At 36.0% G+C, this 16,176-nt stretch overlaps 1 protein-coding gene and 1 pseudogene across 1 annotated transcript in view; one reads left to right on the top strand and one right to left on the bottom strand.

Annotated features, from left to right (window-relative positions):
* Positions 1 to 16,176, top strand: part of LRRIQ1 (leucine rich repeats and IQ motif containing 1) — a 216,455-nt gene that overhangs the window by 66,036 nt on the left and 134,243 nt on the right. The window contains exon 13 of the mRNA XM_037167657.2: positions 487 to 580. Coding sequence (XP_037023552.2) covers positions 487 to 580 — 94 coding nt within the window. The remainder of the gene's footprint in view (positions 1 to 486; positions 581 to 16,176) is intronic.
* LOC119065561 (60S ribosomal protein L6-like) lies at positions 8,618 to 9,448 on the bottom strand (annotated as a pseudogene).

Raw genomic sequence — 16,176 nt, 5'->3', positions numbered from 1 at the left:
TTTCTAATGGCTAAGCACAGTAACACTTCCATTCTAAATGACACCTTCACGGGGTAGAGCAGTCTTGGTTGTAGGTCCTTGCTTTTCATGACTTTGAAAATTACTTGATAATCTATTCTAGCCTGCAAAATTTTAGGTTTCAGTTTCTCCTATGTTGTGTTTATAATCTGGAATAAACTGCTTTAAGCCCTTTACACACATTATTTAATTTAATCCTCACCCTATGATATAGGTATGAAATTGAATCATAAATCAGTTGCATGATTTGCATAAGTTCACAGAGCTGCTAAATAGTAGTAATATATATTCTGACGTAAGATTTTGTGTTCTTAATATGGTGTCCTTTTAAAAGTATATTGTTTTGTGCAGAACAAATAATTTTTGTTGCTTTTTAAATAGTTAATTAAATAAAGTGCTCAATGATCTACTATTACTTTTCTTTTTCTGATAGATATTTCATAATGATTCTTATGTTTATTTCTGTAGATCTTACAAGTGCTGTACAGTGGTTTGATGCATGCTATTCTCTCCGCGAATTGACTCTGACTGGAAATCCACTTCTCCAAGAAATAAACTGGAGGTAAAGAAACATTGTTGCAGACTTTGTACATTATTACAGTTTCAGAAAACATAAACTGTTTTGTGTATATAATTTGCTTTGGAAAAGTTAATAAAAATAATTTATAAGTAATTCAAGGCAAAATCGTTTCAGAAGAAAAGTTTGAAAATATTCTTCAGCCTCAAATAATCTTTGCATGGGTATGAACTAATGCAGATTTGAAATGATAATTCTGATACATATCATAATTATGTGATAATTTTAACATGATATTGACTTGAGTCTTATTTATAGAAAAGACATTTGTTGGGAATTACTCATGAGTCATCTAAATCACAGAGCTTGCTACTTAAAACTATTTCCTTTTTGTCAACAGTTTGATTTTGTTTTAATTTCTTAAAAGTTAAAGTTGGGATTGAGGATGGGTCTTTCTTTCTAAAGATTAAATCTAAAAAAGTTGTTGGTACCTTTTATATGTATTATAAATGTGTGATTTCATGCCTTTCTTTGAAATATTGCGGTACCCAGGTATAAATGAAGAAAAGTACTTTTTTTATTTTGAGAATCAATTTTCTCTTCAAAAATGTTTTCCTAATATGAATCTCTTATTTATGCTAACATTATTTCCCCAAATTGACTATTGATTGACTATTGATTGACTAATTGATTATTTCCCCAAACTTTTATTTTTATGTAATCAACTTTTTAAAAGATGGTATACATGTAACCAACTTCATAATTTTTTATGAATATAAATACTGCGTAAAATCCACCACGAGCAAGACATTGAACATTCCTATCACCCCAGAGAATTACCTGATTGGCCTTTGCAGATGGTTCCCTCTTCCAGTTCTTTAAAAATGCCTTTCCACTGTCTTTACGGCTTTCATGCTTTGAAGTAAAGTCAGCTGACATTCATTCCTCTGTCTCTGAATACTTTTGAGATTTTTATCCTTCCCATTTGTTTTCAGCAGTTTGATAATGATGTGCTTTGATGTGACTTAATGGAGATTTACTCTGTTTAGAATTAATTAAACCTCTTGGAACTGATAGGTCAATAATTTCCATAAAATCTAGAAAATTTGGACCATTACTTGTTCAAATATTTTCTGCCTCATTCCAGTCGTTTTACCAGGATTCTAATTTCACCATTATTATACAAATTGATACATCCCAGAAGATGCTATTGCTCTGTTCTAACATTTATTATACCTTTCTGCCTATATTTCATTATTATAGCGTTTGCTTTGTCTTCAAACTTTCTTATATTTTTCTTATGTATCTACTCTGTAAATATTTTCATCCATACTATTTTCAGTTCAAATTTCAGATACTGTGTTTTTCACCTCTAGAAGTGTCTTTTATGTTTTTTTTAACATTTGCAGTTTCTTTTGTAATTATTCTCATGTTTTCTGGAATCATCGTGAACATATAGAGGATATTTATAATGCTCTTTTAACATTCTTATCTGTTAGTTCCACCATCTTTTAAAAAATTTAGTATTTACTGATTGGGTCATATTTTCCTGCTTCTTGCCTGACTGGTCAATTTTGATTGTATTTCAGACATTTTAAATTTTATATTGTTGATTTGTTAACCTTTTATTTATTTTATTTTCAATGCCATCTAGAGGGAGTATAGGAGAAACAAAGTCAGTCAGGTTCCCTTACTGGCCCTATAAACAGTATTCCCATAACCTTGGGCTCGCATGCCCACAATCACGCTCTGTTATGCAATATCTTGGCACCCAGCCGGCTCAGTGTGCACTTAGTATATAAGGGAGTTAAGACTCCCTGCTGGTGTGATATATGGCTTTTTGCATGCAAGGATCTCCCACCCTTGAATAAAGGCATGTCAGACATCCTCATGGCTCCATGAATTTTCTTCCACCTCCCCAAATCCCAAGTGAACCTGCTAGGGCTTGACAGGCTGCAAGACAGGGGGGATCCAAAAAAAACCAGAATTATCTTTTGTAGGGTAGGTCCCTTGTAATACAGGCTTCCTCCACCAGTGAGTGTTCTAGGAACCCGTCTGTATCAGTGTACCAGCTGATGTTGTTGGGAGAAGCTATGTTGGGCTTCAGTGAATTTTTTGAAGACTCTTTCAGTGAATTTGCCCTTCATGATGGGTGATTTACCAGCACATCTGCCCTCACTGTGCTGAGTGTTCAGAAGTTTTTGACCCAACATGGCATGACTCCTGTTCCCCACCCTTACTACTCACCTGATCTCACCCTGACTGACTTCTTTTTTGTTTCCCTGCATGAAAGAAGTCCACAAAGGGAAACATTTTGCAAATGTGGAAGAGGCAAAACAAAAAATGGCAGAAACACTAAAAGGCATCAAAATTGATGAGTTCAAAAACTGATTTGAACAGTGGAGAAAATGACTTGATAGTGTATTGCATCAAATAGAGAGTGACAAGTTTAAAAATGTAAGAATAAATGCACACTTTTTTATAAATAAATTCTGGGTTTTTCGGTTCCCCTATTGTAATCTGTTTCTGACATGCAGTAGCTAATTACTTGGAATTAGTAAGATATTTTCAAAACTTGTTTTTGAGTTCTGAGGAAATCATTAGACTCGTGCTAATTGTGCCCCACCATGACTGTTGCTGACTTTCTGAATGTTCTCCCTGATACCTCCTCTTATATATGTTCTTTTCACTTTGGCTGATCAGAATTGTAGGTTCAGTCTTATGTAGGTTCTTGTAATTTTTCTGCTTTTTGCTTTCCACTGGTCTTTCCCTTGTTCTTACATGGCTTTCTCTTTACTGTCCTCAGATCATTACTCACTTATCAAGGTCCAGGCGAATTGTGTCCCAGAATACTGAAAGACTTGCCATATGTCCACTTGGAAATTTTCTGGTGATGATTTGGCCTAAACTCTTGTTTCTTTTAATGTCCAGAAGCACACATTTGTTAAATGGCTTAACATGATTTATTATATACTATTTGACATCTGTATCTTACCAGGTCATCAGGGCAGAACAAAGCTAAAAATAGGGATTGCTACCTAATATAGCAAGGTGGGTTGGCACCAGGCAAGTGTAGGGAAAGATAAACATTTACCAAAATTTAGGTAGAAATATCTCAGAGTTTGGATCAAGTCAGAAAGTCTTATTAATTTGATCAGGTAATGACAATACAAGTTTTTTGAATAAAATACAGAGAAGGAATGAGAGCGTTTTGAAAGGGTTGTTAGGACATCTCCTTGTAGGGCAGAAGCAGCTGCCTCTTTGCCTTGACCGGTTTCCCTGTGACATGTGGCCGTCATCGGGAAGACCCCAGTTCCGATGGATTCAGAAGGAATGTGAGATATTTTACTGAGGAATCAGTGATCGGATTATGTTTCACATTTTCATGTCTGATTTTGTTTACCTGCGTAACAAGATAAGAGAGACTAGGGAGTGGTCTTTGTTCCCCCTCATCTGAGTTTGCTGCAAGCCTCTAACACGCTCTTTCCAGATGTACAGCGGTGGGCATGAGTAGATTTACAGTACAAGTAGATAATATAATAATTAATAAATAATAATGCAAGGGTAAACCATATTGTGTATCATAATTGTAAACCTACCTTTGCTGACCCCTGAATTGGTTTCCTGTATTTGTTCATCAGTCTTTAGTTAAGAAAATGGCATTTTTACACCAAGTCAAGCACCTGTGTAATTTGCTGCTCTTGATAACTTGTATATCACAGTAGAGTTATTGCCTTTGCCAGAAAGTCTTTTTTTTCTTTAAAGCTCAGTTTTCACAGAATTTTCTAATGTTACATGGTTTGTTTTCTTTTAGGAAAATCTGTTATGTAGCCACATGTTTTAGAACAGAATTTGTCAACTTCCACTCTAGAAACATGTTTCCAAGTGCAATTTAAGCTGAGTAGCATAGAGAAAAGAGCATAACACCGTGCAGTGATTCTCTAGTGAATCCCCAGACCAGCAACTTTATCATCACCTGGAAACCTATTAGTAATGTAAAACCTCAGACACTGTCCAGACCCACTTAACCAGAAACTAGGAGATGATGCCCAGTCTGTGTTTGAAGAAGCCTTTGTGTAATTCAGTACATACTAAAGTTTGGAAATCACTGTGTTTTTATACAATCACATTCTAAAACTGCCCCATATTGTGTGATTATGGGCAAGTATCTTAACTTTCCTATGTCTCTAAATCCTCATTAGTAAAATGATGATAATTTTAGTACCTGTCTTATGGGGTAGTTATGAGAATTGAATGAGATAATATACATATTTTTAGAACAATTTCTGAAAGTACACAAATGTGGGGGCAACTTTTCCCGCAAGTCCCCCTGTCCGCCACAGATGAAAGTAAACACTACTAAGACATGATCTGCTTGGGGAGGAGAAGTGGCCAGTTTCTCAGAGGAAAAAGGCCTTAAGCCCCTTCCTCCAAGGACTTTTATTGGGTTATAATACACAGGAATACAGGGCGGCAAGGATCAAACAGTAGATAACATTTCAAAGAAATCTAAGGGCATAGTCTGAGTCAGAGTTTGTCAGGAAGGGTGTTTGTAGAAATTTTAGGGTTTCCTGCTCAGACCCTTAACATATGAATGAAAGCACTCTTAGCAGAGCAGACTTCACAGGTTTTCCAGGAATTCTTTCTTATGCCAGATTTCTCCCCAGGATCTGCTCTAGCAAGGCAAGGAGCTGCACCCCTCCCTATCAGGTATTCAGGCTTAAGGGGATTAGAGCCAGGAAGTACTTCTCCCAGAGGACATGGGGACTCTGGCTATGTCACATAGCTGGGGGACAAGGTCCATTGCTTCCTTTTTTTGCAGCCCCTGGAGTCCTTTCATGATGGCCTCCCAAGTGATCATGTCTAGCTTAGGTTGCTCCTTGCTGTGAGGAGACTTACCCGTCATCAACATGGACCATGCTTTGGGGGCAGGAAGAGGAAACTGAGGCAGCCTTTATTACCAGAGACAAGCTTTTGTCTCCTGTGGCTCTAATTCTGGAGGTCACTCACTCATCCTTAGCCATGGGAGGTAGTTACAATTCCTGAAACCAGGCAGAGTGGTCCACAACACACAAAAATCTACCATTTTCTGTTTCCGGGATAACCAGACTATACAGGTTCTCAATCTCCAGGTATTTAGGGTATGCCTACTGTATGCAACCATTATCCCAACCTGTTGGACGTTAAGAAGAAAACTCAGTGTAGCTCCAAATTTCAACTAATTTTTATAATCTCGTTTGGGATAGCCAAAAATGATAACCGTGAAAACGAATAGTAATACCAAGCACTCATTTAGCATTTACTTTGTGCCAGCACTGTTCTCATTTAATCCTTACAATATGCCTAATTAAATAATTAACTAGTATCCTTATTTTACAGTTAAGGAAAATGAGTCATAAAAAGGCTAAACAACGTGCCCAAATTCACACAAGTAGCAAGTGGAAGATCTAGGATTTGAACTCATGCACTGTGGCTCCAGAGTCTGTGCTCTTAACTCCTGGATTTCAGTCCCCAGTGTTGTAGGCAAGATCATCATTGTAGGCAAGGATATTACATGCTTCAGAAACTTGGAAATACCACCTTAATTTAGTGCAGCCAGGAAAAACTGCCTCCTGAAGAGGCAAACTTTGAGTCCAACCTCTTTAGTTTGATAAAATTTAAAATTAAGCTAAAAGAAAACAAACACTTCTGTTGGAAGAGATATCCAAGAGATGGAGGGACTGTGCAATGTGAGGTCAGGCTCTGTTAGAAGGCCAGGATCTTCAGGTGCACAGTTGTTATACCATAAAAAATCAAGTACTTACACTTAAACAGTGTAGCATAGAGTGAGCTAAGTACCTATCTATATTACTTCTCAGCAACTTCGAGTTGAGTTCTGTAATTATCATTCTCATTTCACAGAGGTATTTCTTGAAGCTTAGGTACATTGTGATATGCACACTTATGATGTCAGTGTCAGGGATTTGAGTTCTGAAACCTGGAATTTAAACTTCACATGATGAATTACAACCAGATTGTTAAGGGCCCTGTATGCTAGAATAGAAAGTCTCCCTCATTCTGTTGTCCCGGAGAGGGACTACATAGCATAGTAGATACAAATACAGGCCTTGTAAATAAACGGCTCAGGTACGTCTCTAGTTCCCTCACTTCCTGTTTGTCTTGCACAAGTTACTTAACCTTGCTATATGTTAGTTTCCTCATTTATAAAATTGGTATAATAGTTTCTACCCCACGGGATGTATTCATTAGGTTATGCTATACCACTACAAACAAAAATCTATGTGGTTTTATATGATAGAAGTTTACTTTTCTTTACAGTACATCTGATGTGAGTCTGTCCTGTCTAATCTAAGCAGACTCAGAAACTCAGGCTTCTTTTATTTTGTGGCTCTTGTCGTGTAACATAAAAGTAAAACTCTCTTTTTAGCAGTAGATTGTTGTGGGAGAGAGGGGAAAAGACCACAGGGAAAACTGCCATTTATTTATTTTTTATTTTTAAAAAATATTTTCTTTATTTTTGAGGGAAGTTTTTTTAAATCAATTTTTTAAATTTTTTTAATACTTTATTTTTTTATTTTTAAAGATAGAGGAAGGGCGGGAGAAAGAGAGGGAGAGAAACATCAATGTGTGGTTGACTCTCACACGCCCCCTACTGGGGACCTGGCCTGCAACCCAGGCATGTGTCCTCACTGGGACTCAAAACAGTGACTCTTTAGTTCACCAGCCCACTGTAAATCCACTGAACTACATGAGCTGGACTGGAAGACTGACATTTAATCACACTGCCTTCAAAAGTGGCAGTGATCACTGCTCTCATTTCTATAAGCTGTAACTGGTCACATGGCCAAACTAACTGTGAAATAGGCTTGGAAATCAAGAAGAACATCAGTATCAGAGTATACTAACAGTCTTTGTGAGGACTAAACATGTTACTGCATGAAAGCATTTTATGGTATTGCCTAGCATGTCACACACTTAATAAATGTTAGCCATTTTTTTAAAGAGCTATAAAGAAAATTTGAATAGCTATGGACAAAGAAAAACAGTGTTTGGGGAAGATTGTTTTTAGGAACAAAGTGATGAATTAGGGAAAGGTGACCAAAAAATGTTATTAAAATGTCCCGACATCAGAAAAGGCAAAACTAAGTAGAACTGGTCCCAGATTATTGTACAGATCCTTTTAGGATACAGCTAGATTTAAATGTTGGTGTAAATCTATTATATATATACTCATATATTTATGGTCTGTCCAGAGAATATCCAGCCACACACTATGAAAAATTGAGTCATTTATTGCAGAAGATATGAGATATAAGAAACATTGTACAGAGGACAATGACACTTCAGTCCTCTTCAAAGTAGGCACCTTGGGACCTTACACAGTTCTCCCAATCACACTCAGCTGCCCCATCATATTTTCCTGAATCTCATCAATGGTCTGAAATCTCTTCCTTTTCAAAGGTGATTTTAGTTTTGGGAAAAGCCAGAAGTCACAGGGCACCAAATCTGGGCTGTAGTGGTGCTGAGTCACCTGGGTGATTTGTTGTTTTGCCAAAAACCTTTGCATGAGATGTGATGCACGAGCAGGTGCATTGTCATGATGAAGTTGCCAGTCACCAGTTGCCCATAGCTGTGGCCTTCTGAATCATCGGAATAGTTTCTGTTGAGGAATGTTCACACTTAATGCAAAATTTGATGCAGATTTGTTGCTCTGCTCGCTCAGTCATTTTGAATGTGATGGACATACAGTACACATGTTCCCTCAATGGCATCTACCACCCCCACTGAGTAGTACAGTGAAGTTGTCATTGTTTATGTCTGAGCATTCCAGTCCACTCTCCTCAGCTGCCAGGTTATATGGATGCGGCGCAAGCCATTCTCATTATATTAATAATGGCTGGACTTTTTCCAGACAGATTTTGTTTATATACATATCATAGTATGCCATCAGGGCATCTCAAAATCATTTGTTAAAGGCATTCATCATCAAATTTAATTACAGTATAATTGGTTAAAGCTTGAAAAAATGTAGTTTTTACAGATCAGTTATTTAATTATGTTTTTCAAAAGAAATTTAGAACTTCATTTTGTGAGAGCAAACACAGAGGCAAGGTAGCCCTGGAGCCGAGGAGCAGCTTTGATTTTTGGCAGAATTTGCGAGTCCGTGGCTTTCTAATTAATCTTGTGTTGCTCTGTAATCTCATATTTCTCTTTCTCAATGTCAACAATCTCCCCTTCCTGGTGTCTGGGCTCACACAGCTTCTTCTTTTTGAGTAAGTAAGCATCAGTGAGATGCTTGGGGATTTTCACACCACTGATATGAATTTTGATGGAGGTGGTGATGACAAATTTCTGGTGTGTTCTATGCAGAGGAACTCAGTTAAGGGCCAGAGGTCCAATCACAAGCAGCAAGCCACTGCTCAGGAGAGCCACCCTCTTGCCTCTGTGGCACCCAGTGAGGATGATCAGAATGGTCTCAGCAGTGATGCTGGCCCGAATTTCTCTCATATGCTGACTGAAGGGCTTCTTGCCGTGGCCCAACAGGTTTTGAGGCATGTCTTCAGTAGGATGGTATCTAGGCATTTTATGAAGTGTAACCACTCGGGTACCATCATCCTTGTTGCCACTAACTGGTTTCGTGACAGTAGCCATAACTTTCTTCTTTTTCTTTTCAATCCTAACTTTAACTGAGGAATGCTTCCTCTTTTACATGGCCTTTCGGGAATACATAGCTGACTGGAATATCTGCCAATTCCTCTGACTAAGGCGGGGTTTCGGCTGCAGTGGGTCTTCCCCTTCTTAGGCTTCTGGGCCTTGAGGGTTACCCTTCTTACCCTTGCCACCAGCGTCAGCCTCCTAGGCTTCAGGTTTCTTCTTCTTAGTGTTGGGCTTCTCAGTTTTTTCACCTGCCATCTTGTAAGATGGGAAAAAGCACATGTTTTATTTTCATCTGTTGAAATTCTTATTGAATTTATTTAATTTTATTTTGGTGACTGAAAAATTTACAATTGTTGATTTGCTATAGTTATCAATATCAGGAGTTCTAAAACTGGGGCACTCCGACTTCTAGGAAACCATAGTGTTTATCAGATTCTCAAAGTTTCCTGAGAAATTGATCATAGGACAATTTACTATAGGAAATATCAACTATATCAGTTAATGTCAGGTCCTAAAGGGATCAGAAATTTTAATTACTTGAAAAATTTGTGTGTATATTTGAAACAGCCACTTAAATATGTTTCTGGAACTCTCTCTCGCTAGCTGGATGGATGCCCTCATGGAATAGAAACTGGCTAGGTCCCCGTCCAGATGTACCAGCTCAAATTCTGGGGCTGTGCTTCTCTTACATTGAGATTTAAAGCACTAATCCCTGAGTTTTGGGTTCTTATTTCTAGGATCTAGCTCTTAGAGTGAAATGTCCAGAAAGAAGAGGGTGATCATGTCCAAAGACTCTGCTTGGCAGGGGATATTATTTATAGTGGAAATACCTGGAGGGCTGTTTTAGATAGGTATCTTTAATTTTTAAAGTACCTATATAGGCCTATGATAAGAAATAAAAATACGTAGATGTGCCCAATATTCAGAGCCAACTCTTACTACGCTAAGTGAAAGGGGCAATGTTTTTTCTATTAGGTGTTGGGCCAATAACACGTGAATTCTCTTGCTGATCCACTGTCAGTTTCCATCCAAAAAGGTGTCATGTTACCAGCTGTAACCAGGAACAGAACTACGTCCTGAATCATCTCTGTATTTATTTATTTATTTTTGTTTTCATAGAGCAAGATAATGGTTTATCTTGTTGAATAAAATATGATAAATATAAATTAATTAAACATAGATATTGACATTTTATACTTAACTATACTTTACATTCTTGAAAAAATATTTAATTGGAAATAATATGGAAATAAAATAGATAGTATTTATATTTTCAATATATGCATAATTTAGCTATTATAATTTCTATTTATTTATTTATTTTTAAAATTTAATTGTTGTTCAAGTACAGTTTTCTTTTACTCCCATCCCAGCCCACCCCCCAGTGCTCCCCAATAATTTCTATATATTTAAATGAACTTTTCTGGACTAGAGTAATACCTACTTGAAAATATTACCAGTGAAATTTCATTTAGATTCGTTTGTCTAGTACAGCTTTTATAATTTTAAAAAGGCATTCATTTACCTAAAGGATTTTTTATATCTTATAATCTGTAAAATATGGATTAGTTAATGAAAGGATCAACTCAGACTTTAACCTGTGTATCCCATGAACTTTATATAACCCCATGATACAAAAAAAGGGATTAGTTGTAGATTTTCCCAATTGGCTTTTTACTTTCATGTCTAGCCAGTGATAACATGAACAAAACTGATGTACGAAAAAAATTTCTCTTCTTAAAACTTAAACCACAGACTCAGTTTGGAATCTCCTTTGGGAATTTTCTCATTCATTAATGATTAATAGAGCTTCTTAAGTGACAGAATATTCACCAGGAAGTTTATACTAAATGAAGTATTGATTCAGCCCTTGACTAGCAGGAACCCAGCTGGAAAAACTAATGTTGAGATACTTAGTATTCTTATACTTCATTTCCAACATGAATCAACTTGTTACAGTACTTTCCATTATAGTCATCATAGAGTCTTATAAGACTGCATTTGAACTTAATTAAGGCCAATCCCTGAACTACTTACTACCTTACAGAGATCTGAGAACTTTTCCCTTAAAAAAATTAAAGAAAAAATTTTAAATAAAACACTAACTCTATTATAGATAATTATATAAATCACAAATTTTAAGATATGGTCATATTTGAAGTTCCCAAGCAAATTAAGTTTTTACATCCAAAAGAACTTTAAAGTATCCTTACTAAAATAAACCATTTGGGAACTTTTTAATGTAAAGATGATAAATGTAACATCAAATATTCCAAAGCTAAGAATTCAAGCCCTGTTGATGTATTTGATGATAAAATTATCATTTTGTTCCTTGACAATAAGATATTAGTTAACATCAGAATAGCTTCCACATAGTGCCAGCTGCTATACCTAGAAGCAAACCTAATGTCTACTAGTACTTTTGAATTTATTTATTTTTAATTATTTTGATTGTTTGGAGCATAACAACTTGTTTTGTTAAAATAAAATATGTTTGGGGTAAAATAGTGATCTGTCCATTAATTAATTTGATAAGCAAGTTCTTATGCTTTTTTCCTCTAGCATTATATTAGATTATTTGATTAAAATGGCTCTTTATTGTGTCATCACATTTTTCGAAATAGAAAGCTGGTTTCTTCTGTATATTTGAAACATACTCTCTAGTTTCATTTGTCACAGAAATACTTTTCTAAGAAACTTTCATACAATTTACATAAAACCAATGGTAGTGACCACATCATTGGAATGTGCCTGTCCATTCCCACAATATCTCTTATTTTGGCAAATTCTTCTAACATAATTTATATATATATGTATATATATACATATATATATACACACACACACAAAACACCATTTATATATAAATAAATAAATATAAATCATGTACTTCCCATGAAATTTGTATTTCCCAATACAGTTTCTCATGAAAGCTTTTTTTCTTTCTTTTTGGAATTAGAGACAATTTTTAAATGGTTAGAATTTCACAGTTGTTTTTTTTTAAGTTTAACCTGAGCATCTCTGATTTTAGCATAAGGTGTTGTAATCTATTTTCTTCCTGATACAGTGGTTTGTTATTCTTTAAGATGCATTAAAAGGGCTATATTTTTAAAATAGAGATTCTCCTGGACCCACCAATACATGACTGGTGTGACTGAAGACTCTGCATATTAGAAAGTGTCCCAGGCACTACTGATGCAGCAGTTCAAGGACAATGCTTTCAGAAACACTTCCTGCAGGGTTGGAGGCACACATGAGAATCTAGCCTTGAATCCCCTTTCTAATGGAATTAGAGTGATTAAGATGAAGAATGGAACGTTTAAAGATGTCCTGAAGGTTCCTAAGCCTCTCCTCATTTTTTTGAATTCTTGTTTCTTCATCCTTTTCTGTTTGGTCATTTTTTTCCTCCTTTTGGTCCGCTCCTTTGATTTGAGTCCCAGTTTCCTTTCCATTACTATTGGTTTCCTGTGTATTTCCATTCATTTCAATTAGTTTAGCCTTCATATGTTCCTCTAATTTGTGACTAAAATCAACCAGTTCTGTGAGCATCCTGATCACCAGTGTTTTGAACTGTGCATCTGAAAGTTTGGCTATTTCTTCATCACTTAGATTTATCAGCTCTGGAGCTCTGAGTTGTTCTTGAGCCATGTTTTGATCTGTTTGTACCTGTTACAACTTATGAGGAGTGGAGCCTTAGTTGTTCAGGGCTGGGACACCCAGGTTGCTGGTTTGTGACGCTTATGTGGGGGCGGGGTCAGAGAGCAGATAAAGTGCTTCTCAGATAAGATCAAATTTAAGGAGTTCATCATCACCAAGCCCTTATTATATGAAATGTTAAAGGGACTTACCTAAGAAAAAGATGAAAAAGATGAACAGTGAAAGGACAGCAAATTCACAGTTATTAACAACCACACCTAAAACAAAAGCAAACTAAGAGAACAGCTAGATCAGGAGCAGAACCATAGAAATGAAGATCACATGGAGGGTTAGCAACAGGGGAGTGGGAGAAGGAGAAGTGGGGAGAAGGTACAGAAAATAAGTAGCATAGATTGTAGGTAGAAAATAGATAGGGGGAGGGCAAAATAGTAGGGGAATTATAGAATCTAAAGAGCTTGAGACACGTGGTCATAAACTAAAGGGGGGAATGGTGGGGAAAGGGGTGTGCAGGGTGGAGGGGAATGAAGTGGGGGAAATGGAACAACTGTAATGACATAATAAATAAAATATATTTTTAAAAAAATTTTTTAAAGATGAAGAAAGGACATAATACCTTTCAGTTCATACCTTGCTGTTCTCATGTTAGCAATGTGTGTATTGGCTGTGTTTTGAAGAGGAGTGTGTATTGACACCTCCTCATTTAGCCAAAATGAGACCTGAAATGTAGCTGCTCAAGAGGGTCTCATTGGTGGTACTGCATTTGCACTGCCACTGAGGGTCCAGGGTCCTGGTGAAAAGTTTTGTGTGTCTAACAGCTTACTCTTTTTGTTTGAGCAGAAATGATTATACAGTAGGAAGAAAAAGCTTTACTTAATTCTTGAGTAATCCAGCATACAATAAGAAAACCTGGTTTATTAATTTTCCTTACAGGCTATACCTTTTCAAAGATTGTCATGGTCATACCTCATTCCTTCTCCTCAGGACCTCTCTGCAGACCAAGACAGAAATTTTCTTGGTACACGAGTATTGAGTTAGCCAAAAAGTCTGTATTTTTTTTTGTAAAATAAAAGACACATTTTTCATTTTCACCAATAACTTTATTGATTTGGATATTTTGAATATGTCAGCTGTCTCTCCCACATGATATAACATTGATTGTTCTCAATTAATATCTTGATGTGATTGCTCTCAACTTCACCTGGTCTACCCCACTGTGGAGCAGCATCCATCAAAAAATCTCCAGCACAAAACATTGCAAACCACTTTTAACACATTTGAATAGTCACAACACTTTTTCCATATACTGCACAAATCTCTTTTTCTCTTTCAGTTGAGTTTTTACCCTTCTTAAAATAATAAAACATAATAGGTCAAAAATATTACTTATTTTCTTTCACTTTCATTATTAAATGGCTACACAAAAATTCAAATTTTTAAAATTGAATTCAAATTCAAACTTTAAATAAGTTTAAATTTGTTTAAAGAATAAGGTTTTTAAAAAAATGCATTCTGATATGACAGCTGTCACAGTACAATCTAACACAATTGTTTTGAATAAAGTTAAAAACAAGTAAACACTACTAGAACCATCTTACAGAAAATCCAAACTAATCTTTTGGCCAATGCAATAATTAGAACAATTTGTTATTCTCAAGGACTATCTCCATCAAGTTATTGACATCTTATGTTTACTGTTCTATAATTTAGGAAATTTGAACTAGAGAAACAGGGACAGTAATAGTATTAGAGCATTTTTTTTAAGTTGGTTGAACAATACAGTTTCTCAATACCCTTTATTGTCACATCTCACAAACATCATTATTTTATAGCTGGCATTTTATAATTATGACTAAATAAGTTATTTTGACATTACAGTCATGTCTTTTTTTAAATGTATTTATGTATTATTATTACCCTCATCGGAGGACATACTTACTGATTTTAGAGAGAGGGGAAGGCAGGGAGAGAGAGAGGGAGAAGAACATCCATCTATGCTCCTCTCTCACCCCAACTGGTGACCATACCCGCCACTTAGACATGTGCCCTGACTGGGAATTGAATGGGAATCTTTTGGTTTATAGGACAACGTTCCAGCCAACACCAGCTAGGGCTATGGTCATGACTTGATGAAAACCTGATAAATATTTAAAATACAATGTAATCTCTATTACTATTGTAATAATTTGATAGCATGTAATAGGGATAGTTAATTTTGCCATTATATTTTTATTGTTATCAACTTCACTTGCAGAGAGTAATCTTTCCTTGCTTTAAGGAGGGCCTCAGTCAAAGATTTTGTGTTGTATTTAGTATTGTACATCTGTGATAAATTACCTCAAAACCTGTGATCAATAGCTAGTATCATAATTTAGCATTCTGCTTTTGAATTACATCTTAAAATGAATCCAGCCAGAAACACAGTATGTGCTATTTATTTCATTCTTTGTAGTAAATGTGGTAGTTTTTGGCAAACATTGATAATTATCAGCCTACTAAGAAAGAACAAAATAGCCCTGACTGGTGTGGGTTAGTTGGTTGGGTATTGTCCCACGAAGCAAAAGATCACCAGTTGGATTCCTGGTTAGAGCAGATAGATGTCTGGGTTGCGGGTTTGGTCCCTGGTCAGCGCATGTACCAGAGGCAACCAATTTTTTGCTCTCACAGTGATGTTTCTCTGCTTCTCTTTCCTCTGTCTCTTTCCCTCTCTAAAAATAAATAAATAAAATTGTAAAAAGAAAATTTAAAATGTATGGACCCAAATTTTCTTAATTAGCTCATTTTGTTAGCAAAGCATTAAGCCTTTTATCTGCTTTTAATATTATAAAACATCTGATAATTATTCTAAAGAACCAAACCTTATTGTTTTCTCTCTATCTTTATTTAAATATCAGTAAGGAAAAAAAGACATTTTTTTCCTGGGGAGATGGAGAGGAGTAGGTGGTTACTCATTTGTATCCCCAGAAAATAGACATGTGTAGTGTTCCTCTTTTTGTTTTTTATGAAGGGAGGTGTAATTATACCTCTCCTGTGATTACTTTTATTGCTAGCAAGTCTACCAGGATTGTAACTACATACAGGGATGCATTATGACATTCATTGGCCCCAGGTGTTTTTGCTTTAATGGACACCTGCCTTAATTTCATTTTTTTTATTATTTTTATTCCCACCTGCGGACATGCTTATTGATTTTAGAGGGAGGAAGGGAGGGAAAGAGACAAGGAGTGAAACATCAAGATGAGAGAGACACATTGATCAGTTGCCTCTCATATGTGCCCTGACTGGGACCGAACCCATGACCTTTTGGTTTATAGGACGATGTTCCAACC

The sequence above is a fragment of the Artibeus jamaicensis genome, unplaced genomic scaffold (assembly GCF_021234435.1).
Source record: "Artibeus jamaicensis isolate MK-2021 breed Jamaican fruit bat unplaced genomic scaffold, CSHL_Jam_final scaffold_584, whole genome shotgun sequence".
In the NCBI taxonomy this organism is placed as follows: domain Eukaryota; kingdom Metazoa; phylum Chordata; class Mammalia; order Chiroptera; family Phyllostomidae; genus Artibeus; species Artibeus jamaicensis.
The sequence above is the reverse complement of the archived record's forward strand: the minus strand, read 5'-3'. Positions and strand labels throughout refer to the sequence as shown.